This window comes from Epinephelus lanceolatus, chromosome 2 (assembly GCF_041903045.1).
Source record: "Epinephelus lanceolatus isolate andai-2023 chromosome 2, ASM4190304v1, whole genome shotgun sequence".
Taxonomy (NCBI): domain Eukaryota; kingdom Metazoa; phylum Chordata; class Actinopteri; order Perciformes; family Serranidae; genus Epinephelus; species Epinephelus lanceolatus.
Window position 1 is genome coordinate 12,557,419 of NC_135735.1, and position 26,586 is coordinate 12,584,004.

A 26,586-nucleotide genomic window follows, 5' to 3' on the forward strand; every position below is an offset into this window, starting at 1 on the left:
GTTAGGTGCTACTCGTCCACCTACTCCTTGCCAGCTTTCAAGGACGTGGAGGCAGGTTGCATTTAAAGCTGCTAAGCGACCATAACCAGCACTGTATCACAGCCTACTTACCAGAAATCCTGAGTGCAGAGCTGATCTTCTTCCAGGCGTTATTTTGTAAGTGTGTATAAGGCCAAAAATATTGTCCCTGGGACAGATGTAAAGCCCTGCACTAAAATTATTAGCTTCTCCTTCATAATTACCACATACTGATATTTACGAAAGAGGGGAAAAGATGTCTGCCAGGTGTGATTGGTTGGTCCTCATCACATGACATACGGTGTGCGCTGCTGCGTTCCTAAAGTTGAACTCTGTTTATCTCATGGCGCAGCTGTCGCACCCTGAAAGTTGGTGCTTGGGAACGCATGTGCACCATGACAGCATTGCTCTGGTGTTTGAGCGCACCTGCATGAATTTGAGGGCACAAAAAACGCGGCATGTGTACGGCCCCAATTCTGAGCTAGCTCATGGCTTCTGTACACCAGCTGATAACTGACAGAACTTAAAGTCATGGGTGGGGGACATAACAATTAAAGAAGGCTTTTCATCGGATGCAAAATAAGTATACGCCCCCGAGTGTAGGATGAGTCATCAGCATTATTTATCGTGCTCCAGGAAATGACAAACTCTACAATACCGTTAGGAATACCTACAAAACAACTTCTTTTAAATCACTGTTGGGCCCTGATCCTGGCCTACAGGTGATGATCAGTGCAAGGCATTTGTGATTAAAAACTTACACATCTGTTTTGATTTCAAGTTATACTTTGCTTAAGGCTACCATTTGCTAGGTTACTGGAATATTATAAAAAAAATATGTATTCACTCCAGTAATATAATCAAAACCTTACATGAGAGCATGAAGTCCTTTGGCTCAGATGGTGCGGTGGTGTTGGCAGTGGTGTGGGCTGCACATGTGATGGCAGAATGCACTGAGCATGCAGAGGGTTGTAATTCCACTGAATTCCTATTTAACAGGACACATGCTGGCAAATTACCTGTACATGTGATGGAGGAGTGCGCTGCTGAATATAGAGCATGGCTACAATTTAAAGAAATGTGTATACTGTAAGCACAACATGATATAAGACCTTGTATTACAAATAAATTCACTGTTAAAATTGTGCCATTTTTTATTGAAACTGTACAAAATTCCCCAAATTCCCAAGCTTAACTGGCCTTGGAAACATTACAGATATTTTCCAACCCTTTTCAACCCTACACACACTCTACACTGGATGGGAGACTAGCTCAGCTTGGCCTATTATGACTTTTGTTTGGCACTCAGTATTTCCCAAACTCAACATGGACTTTGAAGTTAATGTTCGGCTGAGTCATGTGCAGTGCAGAGCTGCTCACAATAACTTCATCATTGCTCTTTATATATTGTTATTTTAATACTCGCACCCCATCGTGGTCCAAGTCTAGCCCATGTCAAAGAGCCTCTGCCAGCTGCATAAATTTAAAATGTCATGTAAACAGTGACCGACTCCTTGATGCCAAAGTCAAAATAGTTCCATGTCATCGAGTTTGAAAGGACTTGGCAGCAAAGCAAAACTTCAGTTAGGGCGGCAGAACGATACAATCCAACAGTGTCCGTGCACTTAATGCATATATGGTTTATTTATTTATCTATTGCTCTTGAACAGCATTAGATCAGGGGTGAGGATTTAAGGGATTCGGTGGTGATGAAGCGTTAAGTTGTTGGACCGAGGCCCGGGTCAGTGAGCCACACGATGCTTTACCTCACTGTCAAACTCTCTCTTTCCCAACATGTTTAACATGAAGGGCTTCAGTGTAAAACTCTCATGATACCTGGACTTTGCAGAATACTTAGGTCTAAAGCAAATCCTGCTGAACAAAAGGAGTAAGCCTTGAATGAAGCACTTTGCTTGTATTCTTTTTCTCACATTATACTGATGACATCTTAATTTAAGGTAATTCTAAATTATTTTTAAATTGACGGGAACATAGTTGTCGACTTTAATGAGACATCAAATCACTTTTAGTATTAGAACAATGATAAAATTCTTAGTTTAAAAACTGCAATTTGCATAATGTGAATCTGGTACTTGAGAAAAACAGTGTTATAGGAAGACACTGTTTATTTCTCTGTGTAACGGGGAGCCTTGTAGAACAACAAATTGCATGTAGGCGTATTCTCTGGTGCTACTGTCTGCGTGTCGTGCATCAACAAATCTTTGGGATTTTTTTCAGTAACAGCTCGTAAACATTTGCATCAATAACCTCTCAAAAACATCATTAGTACACCATCTTATGAGCAGCTTGGTGTTGAAAAAAAGGGAGTCTGAACTACTCCAAATTCAGTCCTATATTGCGCTTGATGCAAGCATCCATCGACTCATGAATGTTTGACGCTGGTCCCAAAGGATGGACGTGTTCTCCCTTTAATTTCTATCAGCGCTATAATCCCCTTTTGAAACCCTTTTTAGGGTGAATTAGAAAGGCCCTGCATTCAAAGAGATGAGTGGAGAGAAGGGGGCGGGAATAATCACAAGGGCCTAGCTGTCTGTGTGGATTAGAATAGGAAAGAAAATCCTTTCATCTCAGATCTGTACTTCCAAGCTTGGAAGCATGCATGCACAGACACAACGCACCAAACCTCAAATGCATACTTCTTGAAAAATAAAGCCAAAGACCTCTATGTTGTTAAAATTTTATGAACACACAAGAAGCAGCTATTTATGTTTAAACAGATGATATTCACTTCTGCTCGGAAACGGGCGGTCACTGGATTAGAGAAAAGCTCGTATAAAAGCGCTGCTCTCGAGGCTGACCTCTCAGATGGAGCGCAGAGGAGGGCACGCACATGATCTAACTTGCGTCTCCAATTTCTCATGCTGAAATGTGGACCGCGGCTCTATTTTTGGCAGACGAGCCTTTTGACATCCAGCAAAATGTAACAAGAGAGAAGAGACGAGAGGAGCTCCTCTGCCAGAAAACGTCAACCCCCCCCCCCCCCCCAAAACAACGCCATCTGACAGATAAGAAAATGGATTAGCCATTACGTCTGTTTGCTCAGTTGTCTACCTCTGTGGGGGTTTAATTGAGAGTAAACTGACAGGACAGCCTAGCAGTAACAGAAGTGAACACTACAAAGACTGTGCGACTGTAATAACATCAACATCTCATCTACTTACAGGATAAACATTTTATGGCGTATGGTTTTACTGCCGCAAAGTCATGAGAAACTTTATGTTAATGAAGTTAAACAATAATAGGGTGAGTAAAACCCTTGTGACAGCAGTGCTTTGTCATCCATATATTCCATATAAAATAACTTATCATCCTCTCCTTAATTTATTTCAAAAGAAAAGATGGACACTGAGGACGCTTCACTGTCACTAAAGTTTCCACTGTCCGGTACCTCAGAGGAGACACTCTTCGATGAAACTACATCGCCAAAACTAAAACAGCCAAACAAGCCACAAATACTTGTTTTCCCAAAAGGCTATACAACCAGTCAAGTGGTATTTTTAGGCCAATTATAGATAATCACACAGCGGGAGCTGGTGCACAGAACTGAGTTAAGAATCTGACTGGTCTATGCAGACAAGCCTGGTCCGCTTATGTCTTTTTAGTACACAAAGAAATGACTTCCTGGACTGAGTATATCGTCCTGTTTAGATTACATGATAGCTTAAGGAAGTGCATGCAAACAAGTTTACACATGATCATTTAGAAGATGTTGTTTGCAGAAAGCATCAGCTCAAAAGGTATGTTTAGGTTCAGACAAGATCTCATTATTACCACCCCACCCAAACACAAGTAAGGTAAGCATTTGTAAACCTGCCAACTTATCTTTAACTGCTGTTGAGTTGGTGTTGTTTTTAGATTACTTCACTAACCGTATAGTTAAATAAAGATAATTATGAGGCACATATTTGGATGGTTGGTTAATAATATACACCATTTTCATTTAAAAATGCCAAACACTTCATGGTCCCAGGTTCTTGAATATCTTAGATTGGTCTTACATTTTATCAAAATGGATATTTTGGGGTTTTGGACAAATGGTCCAACAAACAAAACATTTAATAATGATGTCACCTTGGGCTCTAGCAAAATGTGATGGCCATTTCTCACTGTTTTCTGATGTTGGTGTAGATTCTCAGTCATCCAGGTCATGGTGATCCTAAGTGCTCTGTCATAGGCAACTGGACTTGCTTGAGTTTCTTGAAGATGTTTCGCCTCTCATCTACGAGGCTTCTTCAGTTCTAATGGACAAGCTTCGTAGGCCTTTGTACTACTGTGGCTGCGAGGTTTTCTGATGTTTTGTGGACCAAACAATGGATTAAAAACTCAACAAAAAAATCACTGGCAGATTAATCAATAATGGTTAAAGGAATTACAAGGCCACAAGCACAATTTGATGGAGTTGAGGTGTTTCTTCATCTGAGATTAACCATCAATGGCAATAATTGTTGCTTACAGCCGTTACTTTGATTTAAAGCCATAGCCCACAGACAGAGGAATGAGAGGGAGTGGGCAAGCAACTGAGCCAGACACTTCTTTGTCTTTATGTCACTGCTCTTATGTCTGTCCCAGACAGTAATAGAGATGCAATGTGCGAGAGTGTCATGTTTGAGAAATGCAGGATGTTGACCTTCTGACGGCAGGTTGGTGATAAGACTCCGGAGGTTTTAGGGCCCTGACATCAAGCCGACACTTGGCCCGCTGATCAAAGTCGGGGCATCAGTGAGCGTCTGTTGCCTTTGCTTTTGCGATGTGTCCCATACCATTGGCCCGTGTCGGCTGTTACTCAGCAAATTCAGCATACCAAATCGGTATCAGAGCTGGCAGAGCCCATAGGTGAGTGAAAGCACTCTGACTGGCAGTTCAGCTCAGTGCACGAGAAGAGAAACAGAAGTGAGGAAAGTGAACAAAGGGCTAATGTCAAGAGGGCGTGAGATTAAAACAAACTTATTAGGTATATATTAGGTCAGACTATTTTTTTGGCCATTGGGCTCTTTAGTAGACACGTTTCTTACCTGTTGGTATTACTGTTCACTGGCGCATGGTAAATATCTGTAACTTTGTTTTGTTAATGTGATACTTGACTAACTAGCATCTTGAATTTATCCGGCCTCTGCTGCTTCCACTTTCCGTTTTCCCTCTCCTCTCCTCTCAGAACGTACATGCTAGTTGATCATTGGCTGTCTCTTTGCGGTGTGTTCAAGTTCAACTTTTTGGCCGAAAGACAGCCAACATGAGGCAACGGAAGAGTGGGCTTTTGTTGCTACTAGTACTGTGATGTGGGTTTGGTTTGTCCGAGCCTTAAGATGGGTTTCAAAATGCAATTTCATCAAATTCTATACGAATAAAAAATTAAAATGGCATCCACTCTTTTAACTTGATGCAAAACAACCAAAGAACATAACTCAGTGGTGTAACTGAACGTACTTTAAGAGCACTATTCCCTCAGAGGACAGAAGCGGGCTACCCTTTGATAACAGGCAATGTTGCAATGAAGTAAGGAATTTCACAGCTGAAGCATTAGTGATTTTCTGAACATGTTCCATTTAACAACAAACTGGCTGCAAACAATCCCCTTAGAAAAGTATTGGGTGGGGAGGGCAAGAAACGTAATCCTCTCTTTAATCACTCTTGCTCAAACACTGCCTTGCTGTTAACTTCCTCTTTGTTAAACTAAAAACCTTTCACAAGCTGTTAAGCTCTTGGACTGCAAATGTTTTCTCATCCAGCGTTTCATGGTCAAACCTGTGTCGATATTGATTATTATTTCCAACAGAAAACGTGCAAATTTAAGGGTTTAACCACCAAAGAATTAGGAGGAGGAAATTCTTTTCACATGGCCGAAACAATAGCGCAGAAACAAAGCCTTGCGAAATCCCCAAACGTAGTCTGCAAACTCTTTTACAACCGTAGCAAGTCAGTACAAACTTCGCACCACCACCTCTCCCCTTGCTGGTAGAAAATTCCAGTTGAGGGGGGGAAAAGCCACGTCTGCTCCTCCCCACTGTGTGGGTTTTGTTCTGCTAATCAGACCACATGCCTCAAGGATTCAGGAATCCAAGAGCTCTCAGCCAGCTACTCTCATTCCACATACAGCCGCAGCAGCCTGTGACAAACTATTCAGTGTGTTGGGGGGTTAAAGACTCTATCCATTCATAACACTGTTCAACTCTCCCTCCCTCCTTTCCTAATCTCAGGCAGTTCTTTACCCTCACCTCCTCCTCCTCTTACCCCTCATATGCCCTCTCTCTCTCCTCTCACCACAGCAGAGCCCTTTTTTATCTATCTGCATACTGCACACTGGGTCTGAATAGGCTCATGGTTTATTATTAGACTGGTCCAACCACACACTCACTACAGTTTTAAATAGAAAAAACACAACTAGGCCTCCATCAAAAGTCTTGATATTTGGCTTTCTCTTCCCCCCTCGCTCAGTTTTCCCTTCTTATTCTGGTTTGTTTCCTCCCTGGCTCTCCTGCTACTCACGCATTGAGAGGCGAAATGAGGCACACTGGAAATTTGCAGCCTGACAATGGAAGACAGCTGCTCTTGCTGCATAAGTCTTTCATGAGCTGAATTAGTGGTACAAGCCTTTGCTCTCCCTTCCCCCCACACATGCCTCCCCTCATAGCGAGCGGATCCAGACACAGCAACACACCTCATGGAAAGCTTAGGAGAGGGAGAAAGACAAAGCATGACAGCGGCTTTGTTTGACAGATCTGTGATTGCTTTTTGCAAAAAAGGAGCCCGACACTGTTTCGTGTCCCTGTAGAAAATCATCACATCAATTCTTAACGCTGTGTTTAAAACAGAAGGTAAAATGAAGTTTCAAAAATGATACTGATGTTAAAATAGAACTGTTACCAAGTTTCAAGGTGCTGAATGCCACATATGGTCCAATTCCTTTACACCCTTTGCCCCAATAACTTCACACTTACCCCTCTGTTTCACATCTAGGGGTAAGGTGTCCAGATTCTTGTTGGGATAAAGGGGTAGAGCGAAAGTGTTAGGGCTACATTGCCCTCTAAACAGAGGTTTTTCAGAGGCACACTTCAAACCAAATGTTACTAGAAATCATCGGTAAATGGCTGCACAAGCAACTAAACAAACCCACAAATTTACTTTCTTCATGGATAATTATCTATGTTTAATGCTGTTTAATTGTATTTTGGTCCTTTTCTTCATAACGTACATAACAAAAGAAATTGCTAGCATGTTGATGTCTTGTTGGCTAGCTAACGTTACCTGGTAAGGAAGCAGCATTCTTTTTTATTTGATGACTTTGATGACTCGATTAATAGCGTCAAACTTAAGTTGTGAACGAATCGCAAGCGTCCTAACAACCACAAAAAGGATGCTTATAACCCACGCAAGAGGAATCACCACTGCAGAGGACAGTATATTCATGATGTCCGACAACATTCGTTGCATCTGTTTATGTAAATGCCGGCATACCAAAGATATAACAGTCAGTACGTTTACATGCAAACTTAAGTTGAGCTACAGTTTTAGCTCGACATGGCCATTTAATTGGACTACAATCCTTGTCCCAGTAAATAAGCACGTGAGGGGAATCCATTTATTGACCAAAGTATGTCTGACTCCACTATGATAGGTGGCAATATGCCCCCTTTGAGCTTGTTAATATTGGACCTTGTTTTGGTTGACCTATTGCGTCACAGACTGAACAATCGACAAACAAGTTAGCATGCGCAGAGTGCCTAGCAAGTTTGGGTCCAATTGACCATATGCATGCAGGAGTAATATGACTACCGATCGTATTGTCTGGGTGTGTTAGTCCAACTCAATTTCAGTCGGACTAAAATGTTTACAAGTATTTTAATCAGACTTAAACAACGATTTTCTCTAAAGTCATGTTAACGTACTGAGTATCTTGAAGAGTTGTCTCATTTCATATGGGGAGTTTTCAACCCCTACTCCTTGTAACTGGGGTTGGGGTAAAAATATGAAATGGAATATGGCCGTTAACTTAAATTTCTGGTTATTTGGGGGGGACAAAATGCAATAACAAAAAGAGATTTCTGGAGTCTCTGTGAAACACTTCACACAGTAGATGTCTGCAAAACAGAACCATCAAAAATTCACAAAGATCAAAATCTATAAAAACACATATTAAAACAATTACACGGATAAAAGAAATGTTTTATGTTACAAAATACAAAAACGCTAGTTTTCAGATTATGAGTACAAAAACCTAATGAAAGAATAATACATGAAAGTGGGAGTCACACAGTGATATCACTCATTTAATAACTAAGCTATCCTCGTAAAAAAAAGAAAAAAAAGAAAGAGGCAACAATATGGCATTCACACTCCCAGCGTGGAGTCTCAAGGTTTGTATGCACCTTGATTAGCTTTGGGAAAATTGCCAGGCATGATTTAAAAACAGCATTCTGTTATTTAAGACTGTCTATCATAGAGAAAAGTTTAAAGTGATATCACTAAACTGCCTTTTTGTGAGAATCTTAGGGGGAAAAAAAACCCTGAAAAACATCAAAAGGAGTTGATGAAAAACTGCTGTCAATGGAGAATCTGATCCTTTCACTACTGAGACCAGTTGCACTCATTCCAACCACAACTTTTCTTTCAACGTTTCCATTATTCCAGATTGCACTTGTGGTTAAAGCAAGCTTACATTACACTCAATATCAAAAGTGACAACAAATCCCAAAAGCCTTCAGGAAGCGTAGAGATGGGACGCAAATCAAGCTAAACATGCACTGAGGTCAAGGTGACTACAGGCAGCAGTGTTTACGACTGGAAAAGACCTGGTTCCAGCGTTGAATATTTCCAAACAAAAAGCCTGCGGTTCCTCTTGACGAGGATTTCCTGAGCAACAAGGCTATAAACTTTGTGGGCCGCGGCGTCTTCTTCTAATTCAATATCTGAATCTGTGGTCTGATGTGTGGGCTGGGAGGAATCTGGTATAACGGTGGTTTATGCTACAACGATTCTCTAATATGGCTCTCCAGGGTTGAGGTTGGTGACTCGTCTGTGCAGCAATGTGAATCTGAAAATGTTTTTAAATGTAAAAGGTTCCTGACTGCAACAGAGTGAAGCGTGGGTGCAGAAATACTGGACTATATCCCATGTAGAGCTACAGCATGCTCATTAGAGATGGAAGCAAGCTAATTAAATGACTACCAGGAGGTTTGATAAAGACATAAACCAACTTTAATTATGTCTACATTTGTGGCGCCTGTTTTTCAAGGTCCAGTCATGTACAAATTGTACGACTGGGGCGTTATCTGGAAAGATGACATATTGAAAAATATGTTTTAACTGTTTCTTCCTCAGTACCGTCACTGACTGACTGATTTCTTTCAACAAAAAGAAAAAAACACAGCAAGCGCGAACACTGCTTTAATTTGGCAGCATTCTGGGTTTCTACCAAATGACAAGAGGGAGCCAACTAATCTTGGAAGCTGTGTGTACGTTTTGTGGCAGCTTGAGATGGAAATATTAAAAATTAATTCCCATCTCAGAATCAACCCTCTATTAGGTTGTGTTCATGCAACAAACAGTAAAATACAACAGATGTAGTTTTATTGTTAAAAAATATACACTTTTTACCATTAAATATATATATTTGAAAAGGTTAAGGTTAAAGTAATGGATGTCCTATGAAAATGACATTTGAAAATATCAGCGTTTGGCTGCAGCATATTTTTTTCCCATCATGTGATTACACAAGCCATTCTGATTTACAGTGATTCCTCTAGCTGTTTTGATTTGCAGTGGCGTGTCAGTGAGGGATAAGACATTGTAAACCTTGAAAATGAGTGGTATGCACGGTATGCGTCGTAGTCTGCAGAAAAAAAAAGGAGTATCCCTGGGACATGCACGTTCACATTTAGTGAAATTATACAAGAGCCAGCCATTAACATTACCACATGTATTTTTATATCCGTTTTAACAGCTTTTCAGTGATTAAAAGGAACAAAATGTTCGACATTTTGTTTTATTTTCATACTTTATGTAGTCTAGTGGTTTGTTTTGCCTACAAGCTCAAACCATTTCACATTATTGTGAAGGCAGCTGCTAATGGCAGACGTGAAAAACAATTAGTGTCAAATGTTTTCTTCCTGTAGCAGTGAGGGACTCCCTGAGGGTGAATGCTTCAAAACAGGCAGAGGCAACAAACGCAGATTTCACAACAGCAACCACAACAACTGGGGCTGGGAGATAATTCAATACTTCCATTTATCAATTTTCTCTGGAATTGAACACTAATTATACACAAACTCTGAGTTATCTGTTGGTCAAATATATCACTCCAAGAGAGCTGTTCATAAAATCCATCAAATTTAATTATTCAGAGAGCTAGAGAGAGAATTTTAAACCAGGGATCTGCGTGGTTTGTGTGGTAGTTTATTAAACTGTACGTGCTAGTCTGCACCAGAAAAACTATTCGGTTAAACTAAAATTATTATCATTCTATGCAACCATGCTCAAATGCTCATTACAGTCAGGCATGTTTCCTGTAAATCTATTTTCCCGCAGAATATCATATTCAATAAATGTTATTTGTTAACTTTTCTTTAATGAGTTGTCATGTTTTTTAGGATAATGCGCAATGTTCATAATGCACGGTGCACAGTGTCAGTAATTTCAGCTGCATTTAAGCACGATTTGGTTTTTGAAAAATGTGATTAGCAATTTAAAATGGGTCATGGAATATATAACATAATTTATCTGACAATTTCTAACCTTAGTAGGACTGACCTGAATGCTTCAAAACTTCAATTGTTGCCATGGTAATCAATGTCCAACTCAATATTCGATATTTCTTTTTTTTGTTTTTTGTTTTGTTTTACCATTGAATTGGTGAAGTAAATTAAAAGAAGGTGGCAAGTGTCTGACACAAATAAGGTCAGTGTCCTCAGCACAGTCAGTGACCCACACTCTAATCAATTTAATTGGCTGTCCAATGAGCAAAAGGAAAAGGTGAGTTGAAATGCGAAAGACAGAGATGCATGCTATTGAATTTTTTTTTTGCCAATATCCAATAACAGATGTCAATATATCCACTTTCCAATATACCCCCCCCCCCCCCCCAATTTTTTTGATCATCAAGTCTCCTTTGTTATGAAATTAACAACATATAGCCTAATGCATGCATGCTCTTATGATGATGATGGCCCACCAGCAGATGGAGGCATGAAATATTTTCAATGTATGTATGTATGAGCCTTTGTGCTCCACTGTCTCTCAGATTAACTCATACCGCAGCGGTGCCTGGACAGCGTGACATGTGTGGTTGTGCTGCTGCCGTGGTCCTGCCAGATGCCTCCTGCTGCTGCTGCCATCATTAGTCATTAGTCATACTTCTACTGTTATTATACACATATGACTATTGTCACACAAGTATACTGTCAGATATTAATACATACTTTCAACATATTGTACCACAGTAGCCAGAACTATAACTATAATATTATTACTTTCATTAATGTTGTTGTAAGCTACTGTCATTACCTGCATCTCTCTCTCTCTCTCTCTCTCTCTCTCTCTCTGTCTCATTGTGTCATACGGATTACTGTTAATTTATTATGCTGATCTGTTCTGTACGACATCTATTGCACGTCTGTCCATCCTGGAAGAGGGATCCCTCTTCAGTTGCTCTTCCTGAGGTTTCTACCGTTTTTTTTCCCCGTTAAAGGGGTTTTTTTTGGGGGAGTTTTTCCTTATCCGCTGCGAGGGTCTTAAGGACAGAGGGATGTCGTATGCTGTAAAGCCCTGTGAGGCAAATTGTGATTTGTGATATTGGGCTTTATAAATAAAATTGATTGATTGATTTCATTCATTGAGCAAATTCAGAAAAAGTACGTTGGCCGATGACAACCCGATATTACTGTGCATCTCTAGTAGGGCTGCAACTAACAATTATTTTCATTGTTGACTAATCTGTCAATTATTTCTTCGATTAGCTGACTAATCATTTTATCGAAAAATGTGTTAAAATGTTGAAAAATGTACATGTCGGTCTGTCTTTCCCACACCCCAAAATGATGTCATCTAATGTCTTGTTTCATACTCACGCCAAAGGGTTTTAGTTCACTGTCATGGGAGAGTGAGTAAAGCTGCCAATATTTGAACATAAGAAGCTACAATAAGAGCATTTTGGGGTACTTTTATAGTATTTTTCTATAAAAAAATGACTCAAATCTTTTAGTCGACTACTAAATTAGTCACCGATTATTTTAATAGTCGATTAGTCATTGATTAGTCAACTAATCGTTGCAGCCCTAATCTCTAGTGGACTGTTCACTGCTGCTGCCTGTAGTAAAGCACTTGTTTGCAACTAGTTATTAGTAACTTACAGAAACCTTGCGTGCAACAGTCTTCCTTCCACCTTCTCTTTCCCATCTCTATCGCTTGCGCTCTCACTCACACATGCAGCAGCATGTCCTACTAACGGTCCTACTGGGCCGGGTCCAGGTGGATGGTTGGCGTAGATGAATATGACTGATACCTAGGGCTGACCCAAAAAAGTCGAAACCTTTTGTTGAATATTCGGCCTAAATGCTACTTATCAGCAACCAGAAGTGTTTATTCGTTTGTGAATATTTTTATCTTAATTCTAGGGTTGCAGGAAACTAAGCCTTCGATGACTGGGGGTCGTCGAAGGCTTCGATTTAAAATCCATCTGAGCTCCAAAGCTTCGATTTTCAAAAATGAAGTCGAAGGTCAGCCCTATTGATACCTATATTGAAGTTTTGAATATTCATGGGTAATTATCACAGAAGATTTGAAGCCCCAAAAAAACACATTCAGGACAGCCATAAAACTTGGAGATTAAATTTTTACTTGGGATGCACGATACTGGATTTTTTGCCAATATGCCGATATATAACAACTTATTAGGCCAATAGTAATATCGATATATCTACTTTTTCCCCGCCTAATTTTAGTGATCATCAAATTTCTTCTTCAGTGGAATAAACATCACACTATGCATAAATACTCTTATCAGGATTGCCCACCAGCAGATGGAGACATGAAATACAATACTTTTCAATGTGTGTAATATTGATTTATTGTGCGAAATAAGAAAAAGCATGTTGGCTGATTTTTAAGCCAATATTGGCTGATACCGATGACGTGTCGCTATTATCATGCATTCCTAGTTTTTAATATTTTCTGAGTGTTTTCTTACATTTAGATTTGTTGACTAGCCTAATTTTAAATTTCCATTTAAATGATAGATAACTGAACTCATTAGGAACATCTCTAGTTGAAGTTTCCTTCCTCAGATCTGTACAGCTGAGCAATCACAGCATAAAGTGGTTGTGAATGACGGATTGTCGGTTTTGTGAAGTTTCCCTAATCCAGCGTTGAAAAGGTGTGGGGAGGGGGTTTCTGAAGCTATGTGACCATCCAATAAGCAGCTCTGATAGGGTATACAGCGTAGTATCTCACTAATGTCTGCAAAGAGCGTAACTGTAGGTAAGATCTAAATGCTCGAGATCCACATGTGTGAGATGTAAAGGAGATCTAACATATTTGAACAAGCACTTCAGTACTGTCAGTCTGTTAATGAAGCAACAACTCTGCTTCACTAGAACAGGGACAGGTAAGTTAACAGCTTCACTTTGTAGTGAGTTTCTTGATGTAATTTACTCCTCTTCTTAAAATAAGTCACAGTCTCTCTTCTCTTTCAGAGCCTTTAAAAGCCCTGGCACTACTTAAAAGGAATGAGCTGTAACACAATAGCAGCAGTCAGCCAGACTCAGAGAGGCACAGAGAAAAAAACTCAAGCTAGCTCTCATGAGATCCCTCCACTACCCGAGCTGGACATCAGCATCCAATGCAGAGCGGTGGCTGTGCTCTTTCATTCAAGTGCTGCCTTCCCTTTCTCTCTCGCCACTTTCAAAGCAGCACTGCCAATGTAATTTTCCATGAGAGCTGCTCCATTTATCAAGGCCAGTGGCACATCGAGGCAGCTAACGAATGCCTTACTCCTCTAGATTTGTATAATGAGAGGTGGGAGAGTGAGACACACTCAGAGGTGGTTAGCACTTGTACGAAGGAAGTAGAGATGATTTATTCAGCATCCAAGAGGCAATGCTTCGGGGAGCTTTAACTTAGGACACAGACAATGTAGCCTCGCTATTACACCTAGACCATGGAGAACAAGACTGCTACTGAGACACATACTGATTAGTGCTCGGATTAAACTGGACAAAGGACAGCTACTTCTCTTAATAACAGTCAGCTTGTATTGAAGATGACAAATTTCCAAATCTACTTCTTAAATCTACTTTCTTTGTCTTAAATAATGTTTAGTATAACTATTCATATTTACCTACATATGTACAGCAATCAAACATTCAGAGCAGGTATAGATACAAGATCCATACAACCTGATATAATTCTGTCACATCATTGGGAAAAAGGTAAGAAATTTCAAAGCATTATTTAACAAGCCACAAGGACTAAACCTTAGCTCCTAAAAATGTGTGACATCACATAAGCAGGTGAGTGAGCCATAGGGCACTGATTGGATGATGTGACTCAGGTCAACAGTCATTTTTTTCCTCTATTTCTTTCATCAGATTCAGTTTCAATTTCATAGTTGTCCAGTCTGTCAAATAATCTCGCCTATGGCCACTGGACACCAGCTTCTGTGGCTAGTGTGCAATGAAGAAATGCTCATTTCAGGCCTGGTTTCCTGGCTTGATGTGATGGTGGAGCTCAGGATGGGATGTAACAGCCACAACGAGACTGATGTAGTGCAGTGTCCATCAGTCAAGATGGCTGAGAAGCTTCTGTCATTTGCAGCAGCTTTGCTTTGACTTCTGTCAGTGGGAATATCTATTATGATCCTGTGCAGTTTCACTTCAAAGGGTGTGTAAAATAAAGTGTGTGTGTGAGCTAATTGTAATGTTAATTTTAAATGTTAGCTAACACTTGTCATGCCAGCCAAGCAAACGGTCAAATGGGGGCTCCCAGAACCCCATGGACAGAGCAGGGCTTTGGTATTTTGAGCAGTGGTCACAGTTGGAATTGCAGGTTGTTTGCCCCCTTTGAATACACAATCATAACTAAAGAAACATTTTTACTGTATATTTCCAAATAGTCGCCCGGTGGCAAATAGTCGCCCCCGGTGGCAAATAGCCGCCGGGCACCTAATAGCCGCCGGGTACCTAATAGCCGCCGGGGGTTTGACCCCATTTTGCGTATTAAACGCCAGTCCGATTAAACGCCCGGGCGATTATTTCCTCATTCATTGCCTCATGGCTGTCCCTCCTTGAGGGACTGTTTGCACTTTTACGCACGGGTCGGTGGTGAAGTGGTGCACATGACTCGTGCTACGGACGGACGGACGGACAGCCACGTATCTAAAACAGGTAATACATCTGGCTACATCTTTCCCACATCAAATATCCGTGATCACCTTGACCCACGTGAGTAAAGCGCACACAGTTCCGTGTCCTCTCACCGCGGATGCTGTGATTTGATGGCCCACTCTTATAAGACCCAATAATAATAATAATAATAATAATAATATTAAGTTACTGCGGACCTATATGCCATGCCTTTTAATAAAATAACCAGAAGAGTTCGTTGAAAAACAGGTAATGTCAGCCTGAATTACTCACGTGCGTCCCCGGTGAAAATCGCTGACATGCATGGGGAATACAGCTTCTACAGGCTCGCCGTAGCTTACTGTCAGGACTCAGGGACCAGAATTTGGGATGGCGGACCGTCGGAATGGCAATATTTCGGTGTGGCGGCCTGTAACTGTTGGTTAAATGGCCCATTCGGTTGGTATTCAGATAACTGGGGCTTTACTGGTAAAATGCAATAGCACCACCCAGCGGTGAAACAACTTAGAAATTAACCTCTCTCTGATTTCTGAAATGGCGGTAAAAAATTGTAACATTACACACCGGCGCCGCAGCATGTCATGTGACACACTTGCACACATCAGTCGCGTCGCACTGCAGCTCGTTAACAGACGACCACACAAATTTATTACTACTTTTACTGAAATTAGACTTGATTTCTCACCTGAAGAGCCAATCTCTAGAGCGATGACTCACCAGGCAATATCTTTATGGCCATTGTCTTAATAATGACGGGTTTGTGGGTCATTTAGCTCGGGATGTTGCTCGACCCCAACAACAAGTCTTTGTCATCCAGCAACATCTATTCGCTTTATGCACCCATGGTGAGGAGAGGAGTCGAGCTGCCACATGAGCAGAGAAGAAGAGCTGCTACGGGAGCTGGTAGGTTCAAGCAGAAAGAAAGTGGGGAGCGCTGATGCATGTCTAGCTGCCTCTGGTGTGGAGTTGTACACTGAAAATAATAGGGGTGTATTTCTTGACACGCAGCATTCGTCGCCAGTGTGTTTTTGCCTTCAGGGTCCACACCACAAGAATTGGAAGCAATTATGGTTCTTGGAATGAAATTTTTAGGGCCTTTTTTAGCTCCAGTTTCAGAGTAGGTACTATTCCAGCACAAAAGGAACTTTCAGTGATGCAAGTGTACAGTGATTGGCAAAACACATGAGCCAATGCAGCACCAGCAACCACAACAGACAACACAAAACACAACAAAAACAACGTGTAACAAAAAACAGCAGAAGAATATATGGACCAGCGTTCACCGGCAATGAAGTCCAGGCTTTACTGAGCATAAATGCAACGAAGGAAACAGAACATGATTTTAACTTGTCGAAGCCAAAGTGATGTTGCCATACCAAACGCCGGCTGACATAAATTACTTTAGCATTCCTAATGGCAGTGGGGATGCTAACAGAAAAATATGCCCTTGAAGGCTCCCGGAATGGTTTGGTCTGAAAACGCATAATGTGTAAGCAAAACTCTGATATTACTCTTTGTATTATGAAAATTTGAGCCATTAGAGCCAAATACACATTCAAAAAGTCACAGTTATTTCAGCATCTTAGCTTTGGAGACTTTTCGGGGCATGTGCCAGGTGTCACTGGATGGAAATTTTTTTAAAACCTGGACCCAGTTCTTTTACTACACACATGATGTTCTATATTAAACACAACTTATTTTCTCACAACGTCTATTTCTGTCCTTAACCTTGCACTATACCAGTTCCCAAAATTATAAGGCTGCGGTCATTTAAGTGTGTATTAAAAACCTCAATGGTCAACACTAGGTTTTAATCCATCCTTACTATTGCTGCTCTGCCGCTCTTCCTCATGTGATCAAACATTCCAGTTTCTCCAAGTTGAGGTAAATATGTCAAACTGAGTTACTAAGCCCAAATGACACAGGACGTTAAAAAAAGATTGTCTTTTAAGAAAATGCACTTTTAAAAAATGCATTTTGAGCCATTATCTGAGGTTGCAACATAAAAACAGCTCTTTAAGCCGAAACGGATGTGCAGCAGTATAATCACATCCTTTTTTCTTGCCATCACGTTTTCAAGGATACCTTTCACCAACAAGATATCTGAAAGCAGTTGTGACCTCTCTGCTTTATTCAGTGTTGAAAACCAATTCATGTGCTTCTCCCTGTAAAGCCTTTTCATTCTAAATACATTATGATTACAAAGACTTCCCTGAATCTTCCTTTCATAGCAGTCAGCCCAAGGAGACTCTACAGATTGTGTTCATGACTGGGTGTCCTGGATTTAAGGAATCAAACAGGCTTCCTCGCTGCCCATCCCCCACGCCACTTTCAGAGCAGCAGGAAAAACGACGAAGGCGTGCTTTGCACCAGCTCCCTCCCCCACACACTGCTCCACCAGGCATTGCTGGGGCTTGTGGGATTAAGAATGGAACACGATGACAGACAAAAACAGTCCTCAGCACCTCCCTGCTCTGCTGTCTTTTATACTGCCAGAGCATGAAAAGGCTGCTATGAGGCATACAATAGACACAGCGATAGATCAACTCTATGAGTGAACAAGATAAGTGTGAGTGAATAGCTACACGGATCTTTATATTGTTCTTGAAAGATAATGTCAGCGTAGAAATTGTGTGAAGAAAAAAAAAAGGTGGAACATGATGTGACATTTACTTTACTTCACAGGCGTGATGTGATGTATATGGCTGACAATGTCTATTATAATCTTGTCTGACATTAGTACTTGGTTTTGCTGGCTCGTGTACAGTACATAACACTTTCATGGTTAATTGCAACCGATGTTGGCTGGTATTAATTTTTTAACATGGCACAAGACATCTTTAAAACATGAAGGCACCTTCTTTAAAATGAATCAAGCCTCTGCTGTCAAGAAAGGAGGAAAAAAATCCTGTAGCTGGTCTCAGCATCATATTCGTCAAGGGTGCCCTTATTTAAGGTGTGGTAATAAAAGAGAAAACAGCAGTAGGTCTTTTTTATGCATCACATGTCAGATGGCTTCGGGAAGTGGAGTGCATCTCCAAGCTCGCTGTAAACGACCCTACAGTGGTCGCTCCTATTGATAATGACACTGATTAAAGCCTGTATCGTTTTAAAGATACTTTCTACAGACAAATGCAGCTCCACCACTTTTTAATTTTTGCTGTCTTCTGGGAGATACACGATAACAGTTGTTGCTAACAACATTACAGCAACTGAGTTCAGGGCACAATTTCACTTATACAACAAACACCAGAATATGCTAGCAGGTTAGCTAACGTAGCTTCAATTAGAGTTCTACTTTCGACAAAGAGCAATGTCTGTATGTGGGTAAGTTAAATACCCTAAAACTTCAATTAAAAGCCTACTCCCAGCTGAACGCCCAGCATGGCTACACATTTGGACAAATTAATGCCTGTCTCAATTAGTCGCCTGGTCTCATTGCCAAGCGGTGGTCATTTTTACAGAAGTTCGTCAGATGTATAAATCTGGGTCGTTGGCTACCTCAAATTATGTGTCCATTCCTCAATAATCTGTAAGTTATTCATATTCCTTTAGTCCGTAAGGGTCTAAAATGTCATTAAAATGAATCCAAGTTGCAAGTATTGTTTTAACAGGATCAAGTGGTGTTGTGACGGTATTGCCGGGTGTCGAAATCCTCGAGTGCCAGAACTCTCTCTGATGGTCTGTCTGTTGGAGCTAGATCAAATGAATGATCTATAATTGATATATATCATCTGAAGCCTAATTTTCATACAAGTAATATTCATACTGGTTTAAATAAAGAATGTCATTGTGTTTCCCGATCTTAACTGAGTAACAGTTTTGTGTGAAAGGAATTAAAGGCCTGCTCCAAATATAGGCCTGTTGATTTTAGTGATTTAAGCAAATAGTAGCCCAGGCTTTTAATCAAAGTTTTACAGTTATAAATACTGAAATCATTTTCCTATTGATACAAATGTTTTTGAAGGTTAGGTGTGTAGGATCTAGGAGGATATATTGGTAGAAATTGAATATAATGAAATAAGTATGTTTTCATTAGTGTATAATCAGCTGAAAATAAGATTTGCTGAGAATGAGAAGCTGTTTATACCTACATAGGGTCCTTGTCCACCAAGATTGCCATGTTGCACCACTATGTTTCGACAGTAGCCCAGAAGAGATAAACTTGCCCCTTTGCAAGGAGAGCATCAAAAACACACTGATTTTTAACGTGAAACTGCTTTATTCAATGCTTTTACTGGGTTAAATCACCTGGTCTGTTTATACTGGAAAGGAAGAGACCTCTGTGGATAATTTGACACACAGTAAAAACCTCCTGAACAATGAACAGTGAAGTAACTCTAACCCGAAGAAGTTTCAGCTGGTTGCAATCTGCATCGAGACGCCACTAAATTCCCCTAAATCTTACACTCTGCTCCTTTAAAGCTGCATATTACTTTCATCAAGCTTTTATAAACTATTTATGTCAACACTAACTTCTCAAACAAGTGGCATTTCCACATGTCACCAACAAAGCCTGGATTTAATAACTTCCTTTGACAAATAAAAATGTAACCCAAGACGAGTCAGTGGAAAAAAATGTGACACAACATGAAACAAATCCATGCAGCATCAAAACAGAGTAAAAAGATTAACTTACCTTTTCATTTTTCACCTTCTTTAACGTCTTGCAGTCACTATTACCATTTTCCACTTCCTCTGGTTCAGTTTTTGTGGTCAATGCTGGTACTATCCCTACAGGTTCAAGTGCAATATTCCCCATTTGATTGGCTTCTGCCAAGTCTGTTGATTGTGTGTTCTCAAAGGACGCATTACGACTATTCCCCAAAGTAACTTGGGCTTGAGACACAACATCCTTCTCCGCAGCAGCTATTGCCACGACTGGGGCTCCATCTGTTTTGTCCTTCTTACTTTTCCCACTAGCCCCTTCTTTCTCTTTTTTACCACCCAGAACACCTCTGGAGGCTTTGCCCCCTTTTTCCATGTTCTTCCCAGAGGTGGAATTGTTGCCAGCAGCGCCTGCACCGGCTGCTGCGCCTGTTGGCTCCCCTTGAGTCCGTCCTGTAGTTTCTTTTTTGCCCCCATCTCCAGCTGAAGCTTTGCTACTATTGTCTTTAGAGTTCTTACTGCGCTTGTATTTGGATTTGCTTTCCTTGCCTTGAGAGCCAGACACTGGACTAACAAACCTGATGTTGTCGGGCAACGCTGCCACTGCACTGGGTGGTGCCGCCATGCCGTCCTTGGTGCCAGACATCTCAAGTTTGTCCTTCTCTAAGTCCGCGTCAAGGTCAATAATCAGATTTCCAACACCGATATCCCACTCATCCCCGCTATCGTAAGTGTCCACCGCATTAGAGTCCACACCTTTCCCGCCTGCAGTGCCACCACTTAGGGACATTTTAGTGCCAACGGCCCAGGATTGCCTCAGTGAGGTCCGACACCCTCTCAGACGGTTGGGACTCGGGGGCAGGGGTTAGAGAATCCTCACGGTTTACTCGTTCCTGTCCCATTTAACCACATTGTGCCCTAGAAAGAAAAGAGAGGAGAGTTGTATTAGTCTAATAATTCTGACACAGAAAGAAGTGTACTACGGCTCTGCCATCACAGAACAGAGCATTTCATTGGGCACAAAACAAACTACCAAAAAAAAAAAAAAAAAAAAGCGTTTGATCACGAGCCAGTAATTCTCTGATGATCACTGCGCAAACCACTATGGTAATACCCACTGGTGTGACAGCTCTGCTCCGAAACCCTCTCCTCATAATCACTTCCCACAGTCGTCATGGCAACCATGGGAAATGTAGCTTAAATCCTGCTTTGACAGCCAAGGTGGCCCCACTGTTCTGAATGACTGGCTCTCTTTTCACAAGGCTCTGCTGATAGTGTCACTGCTGATAAATAAGGAGTAGCTGGCCTCACACACCCCCACATGGTTTATGGAGCTGTGCCTTTTCAACTCAAGCACACAATGGTAATCTTGCATTAGCAGAGGAGCTTAAGGACATGAATGAACCAGTGTGTGTGTCGGGAGGACATCGGCTTGTTGTATTTGCTTACACAATTTAGCCAAAAGGTCACAATGTATCATATCTTTGAGCAAATTAATACAAGACTAAATCCAGTCGTGTCTAACATTGGAAAAACTTCAGATCAACACAGATATAAAAAATCTTGTTTTCACCACAGAACCTTAAGAAATTAATTAGTTACTTTCTCAATTCTCACAATTCAGATCACACTTTTTCAGATTAGGGTTTGAAAAACTGAAGGTGCCTTTTGTTTTATCTTAATGTTTGCAATTCTTTCTTTGCAAATTATAACAGTGATTGATTACAAAGAGTCACAGGGAAAATGTGAGTATCAACTCATTTGTTGTTTATGTGTCGGGGTGAGTGAGTGGCTGTGAAAAGAAATCTCTCTAACACCTTTAATATGTATTTTGAGTTAAACACTACATCGAAATCATGCAAAGCAATTATTAATGTAAAGCACACTTGAGTTTCCCTTGTGAATAACACATGCTATATAAATACAGTCGGCCTTGGCAGCTGCATCAGTACCATTACTGCTCTTTAGTGGTCGCCTTCAGCATCAGCCAATTAGTCTGTTCAAACCAATGGTACTGGATTAAGAGGAGAAAAGCCATAGTTCGTTGTACCATTGTAGACTGTATAAAAGAAGTAGACGTAGTTACTGACAGCACCCATTGGTTTGTGGACTTTGGTTTTGAAGGCTTGGGTTTGGCATTTTGGCTATTGTCGTCTTGGTTTTTTGGAGCCACAAGTGGCCGTATTTAGGTGAGAGGGTGGAGCTGTAAAGGAGCAAGGGGTGGATCTGAATGAGAATACAAGGACATAATACACGCCCACCTACACTCGCAACCTGACAGAAAAAAGCCTCTTTTCCACCAAGCAGTATGGTATGGTTCAATTCATTTCAGTATGCTTTTTTCAGTTTCCACTGTAAAAGTTGTGGATGGTACCAATGGAACCATTCTGTACTGTCCCCATTTTCGGTCCCCCCTCTGTTGGGGTACCTAGCACACAGATCTGGTACTAAAAGGTGGAGCTGTGAACACTGCAGTCTGTTGACTGGTCAACAGAGGACGGTCACTCTGCTCAGGACTGAGTCGTGGCTGGTTTTGAGGCTCATGTAACCACGGTTCATACTGTGGAGAGTTTAACATGTATTCAAGCGTGAATCTTCAAGCATTTATGTATATTCATTTTGACTGGCTTATGCGAACTGCGTATATTCTAAAGTATTTTAAAGTTTTGCGGAGCGTCGTTCTTGTGGGCTCTGGCAACACTAAACCACCAAGCTTGCTTTAGAAGTACTAAATGCACAAATCCGCTATTTTTAAAACGTCCAATCGAGAGAGACTCTCACTGCAGCCTGTTTTATTTTGTTCTGAAAATGTCGGCGTGCGGCCTCATTCTGTGGATGAAAAACAAGGTGCAGACTTCCCTATGTGTCACCGGTGAAAAGCCAGGAAAACCAGCGAGTGCTTGACGGAGCAGTGAGTGACAACAACCCCACCCACATTTTACTGTTTGCAGTGGAAACACCAGGGTCTAGGTACCATGTCTGAAGGGTTACTTTTGGTTTCAAAGGTACCATACTGAAAGTGGTGGAAATGGGGCTAAAATGAAAATGAAATGGAAAAATTAACCACTGAGTGTCTTAACGCTGAACAAGACATTTTAGACCCAAGTGTTACTGTTCATTTTCATGAACTGAAAACTGTGTGAAAGGCTTAAAGTTTTAAGACAAAAAAACAAGGACGAAACCCAAGAACAAATTCACAGCTATTTAAATGTACATAATGACATGGATGCGCATTGCTAGCCTCCGTCCTGATCGACAGGTCACCGAAGTAGCGACTTGTTAATCACAAGGTATCAGCGCCCTAAAGCATACCCCTGCTTTATGGTTTAAATGGGATCACAATTTACAAAATGAACAATGTGCTGTATTGAGGAAGACTTGAAACTAGTGTTTGAGACCATGAACTGGGAGAAGTTGGGTCATTTTCTCACACTTGTACACAATCAGACTTCTTTTTGCAACCAGTGGAGGTTAAGGTACTTCCCCATCGGCTTCACTTTTCAGACATGGAAGCCACATCCACTTCTTTATACAGTCTGTGTGTACCATGTGTTTTATGTTTTAAAATGGCTTCTTGAACAAATAAACATTACTGACATGACTGCTCATGTATCCACTGCATTTCATTGTGTACCACTGCAACCATCTGATTGAGTACTCGCGGTAGAACTGAGACAGTTATGGGGCATCAACAGTGCACCAGATGAAGTGCTGATACTTGATACTCCTCTCTGTTCTGGGGGGAAAAAGTATCATTGCATTTTATAGTTTAATCCCTCAGAAGCTGTCAATACACTGGTGTTGAACCGGTACCAGAAAGAGTCAGTTTTCTAAAAATCTTGAGCTTACCTCCCCCTGAGAGCTCACTGCATGTTGGTAAATAATTAAGACTCACATCTGTAGCTCTCACCTCCCCCATGCGATAAAGAACACAACGGATGAGGAAGCCTGAGCACAAAACACTCTGGAGTGGTGGTAAGGGTGCTGAGATCAATACCGCCTCAAACAGACGTGAATTCTGATGATTCTCTTTGTGCTTTCTTCAAAATAGAGCCAAACAGTTCACAGTGGAGCTCGGGAAAGATTTTCTTTACAACATCATGTTCATGGGTTATTATTTCTGAATGGTAGCCGTGGTGTGTCTGATTTGTGTGTTGCAGCTCAAGTAATGAATCTTATATTTTCTAGGGGATATGTGAAATACTTTCTACCTACACCTACGGGCTTTTGCTGATATATGTATCAAAATTCAGGCCATGGCATTTTAACCATCATAATTTAATATTTTAGACAATGCTGCATGATGTGAAGAAAATATACAACATGCAAAATCAAGATTACAATATTACGTGTGATAAATAAATAGATACTAAAGTGTATTCAGTTTTGCCTTACTGCTGCCTTCAGTACACAGCTAAAATATAGCAAATAACTTATTTCAGACATTTTATTATTGAACAAATTGAACACTGGACTGAACACAAAAGGCACATATAAAAAAAAGACTGATAGCTACATTTTAAAATAGTTTCCTAATGATACTCCTTAAGCTAACTCAAAAAATCGTTGAGTGCAATCTCATTGTGCGTTCTAATCCCCATACTACCATACTATATAGTTTGCCAGGAAAAGATATTGTATGTTCCAATACATAGCATGTCAAATGCAGTATGCCAAAAGTACCAGGATGTTCTACTACATCCAGTCGGATTTTGCAGTATGTAAGTCAGCATGTTTCTGTGGCTATTCTGACCCACAATCCTCTGCACAGTGGACGATACATCACATCGACTGTCAGAAGCCGCAGTGATGGATGACAGCGCATTAAGGTGACTGATGACCAATTAATATTACTGTTATTACTAATCGATTGGTCAACTGAATAAAATAGTCATAAATATAACCAACAACAAAAGGGCATAGGTATTAGGCTAAATAATAATGATAGAGACATGTATAGCCGATGTAATTTTACTATTGTGACTATAATATGCTAGAATCCTCAAAATAACCTATCAGAGATGTCCAGGTTGACCTCCGTCTCTGTCGATCTCGGTGAAACAGCATTTTGTTTATCTCCATGGTAACAGATATATGCGTACAAGAGTCAAAATTAAGGGCGTAACATTAGGAAAGTAGTATGTCCCGATTGTGTTCATATGGCATGCAACAGTACGTAGCTGTTCAAGGGCAGCTGACATACCTATTAAAAGTAATACAGAAAAGTATGTGATTCAGAACACACCCTCAGTCTTTTCTACGATTTTGTTTGTTATGCAAACTAACATCGCAATGAGGACGGAAAAATGATATACTGTGCACCCATGATTTCAGCTATGTATTCCCACACTTACTACTGATAGTGTTTTAAAATGAGGAAATCCCCTCACTCAAGAATTGATGAAAAAACTACAAGCAGGCAATTTCCTTGTTATTTCAAGCTCCACTTCCTTAACAAAAACTTGACAATTCAACTTCTATGTTATTTATTAGACTTTTACATTTACAAACACGTCAGCAGACCTGTGCTGCATTTAAACCACAAACTCTGAAATTATTACAGATTCACTCTACATCCCCAGACTATTAGCCCTTGTGTAAATACAGCTCATCCTGATGGGCTTATCAAGTCAAATCCTGAAGCCTCTCCGATAACTATGACAGCATCCGAAGAGATTGTATGGGGGTATCAGCATATTTTCTGCTTCATTACTGTTGGGAGTACAATTAAATTAATCTCTCCATAATGGAAGAGCTCGAAGAAATACTCTGTATACACATTTGTCCAGTTATGACACAGCATACCACACAAGCCCAGTTTATCTTCCACTGGAAATAAAGAGATGTTAAATACAGCTGTATCTGAATGTAACAGTGCAGATGCTGCTGCTATAGTCCTTAAAGCTGGGCTGTAACAAGCAAAGCAGTCATTTTGCACCATCTACCATTATTCAGCTCTCTTTAGAACAACAGTCCAAAATGGCAGCTGGATCACATAATGCACAGAGCTCATGTTGATTCAGTTAAGGGGCCATTCATATCACCCCCAGCAGTGACAGAGGTAAAACTGTTGAACAATCATTTGATCACCGTGCCTGCTTATTCCTCACAGATGGCTCCCCAAAGGAACAACAGTCAGCGGCAGGTTTTTGAGGGTGGAGAGATGCAGCTGTCCCTGTTTGACTGGGTAAACAGTTGTGAGGTCTAATTTGTCCAACACCTCCACAAAAGAGAGGTTGTAACTCTATCGGCAGTTGACCTACTGTACTGCCCTCAGCTTGGAACTGCAGTGCAAGCCCTTTTGAAAAAGCCCCACTGAGGAAATGTCCCAGTGAGTGCCCTGTTGAGCGAAAGGCATGCAGGCTGTGCAACTCCCAGAGTGCTTGTCCTTTTTTCACAGATCCAGTTTCATTCAGCAATCTATCACAGAGGCCACATAAGCTGCAATGAAAGTGCAGCAAAGGACAGAGGGAGAGCGACTTCTGGTCGATTCTGCAGTGGAACACAACTAAATCAGACCTGTAGTAATGTGGTTTTCTGCATGTGACTGTCAGGAACATCATCTGTGCATAAAATAGAAACTAGGGTA

At 40.8% G+C, this 26,586-nt stretch overlaps 1 protein-coding gene across 3 annotated transcripts in view; it reads right to left on the reverse strand.

Moving 5' to 3' along the window:
* Positions 1–26,586, reverse strand: part of znf609b (zinc finger protein 609b) — a 113,386-nt gene that overhangs the window by 57,117 nt on the left and 29,683 nt on the right. For all 3 annotated transcript variants that reach the window (XM_033622532.2, XM_033622524.2, XM_033622541.2), the window contains exon 2: positions 20,029–20,915. In XM_033622532.2, coding sequence (XP_033478423.1) covers positions 20,029–20,787 — 759 coding nt within the window. In that variant the 5' untranslated portion in view covers positions 20,788–20,915. The remainder of the gene's footprint in view (positions 1–20,028; positions 20,916–26,586) is intronic.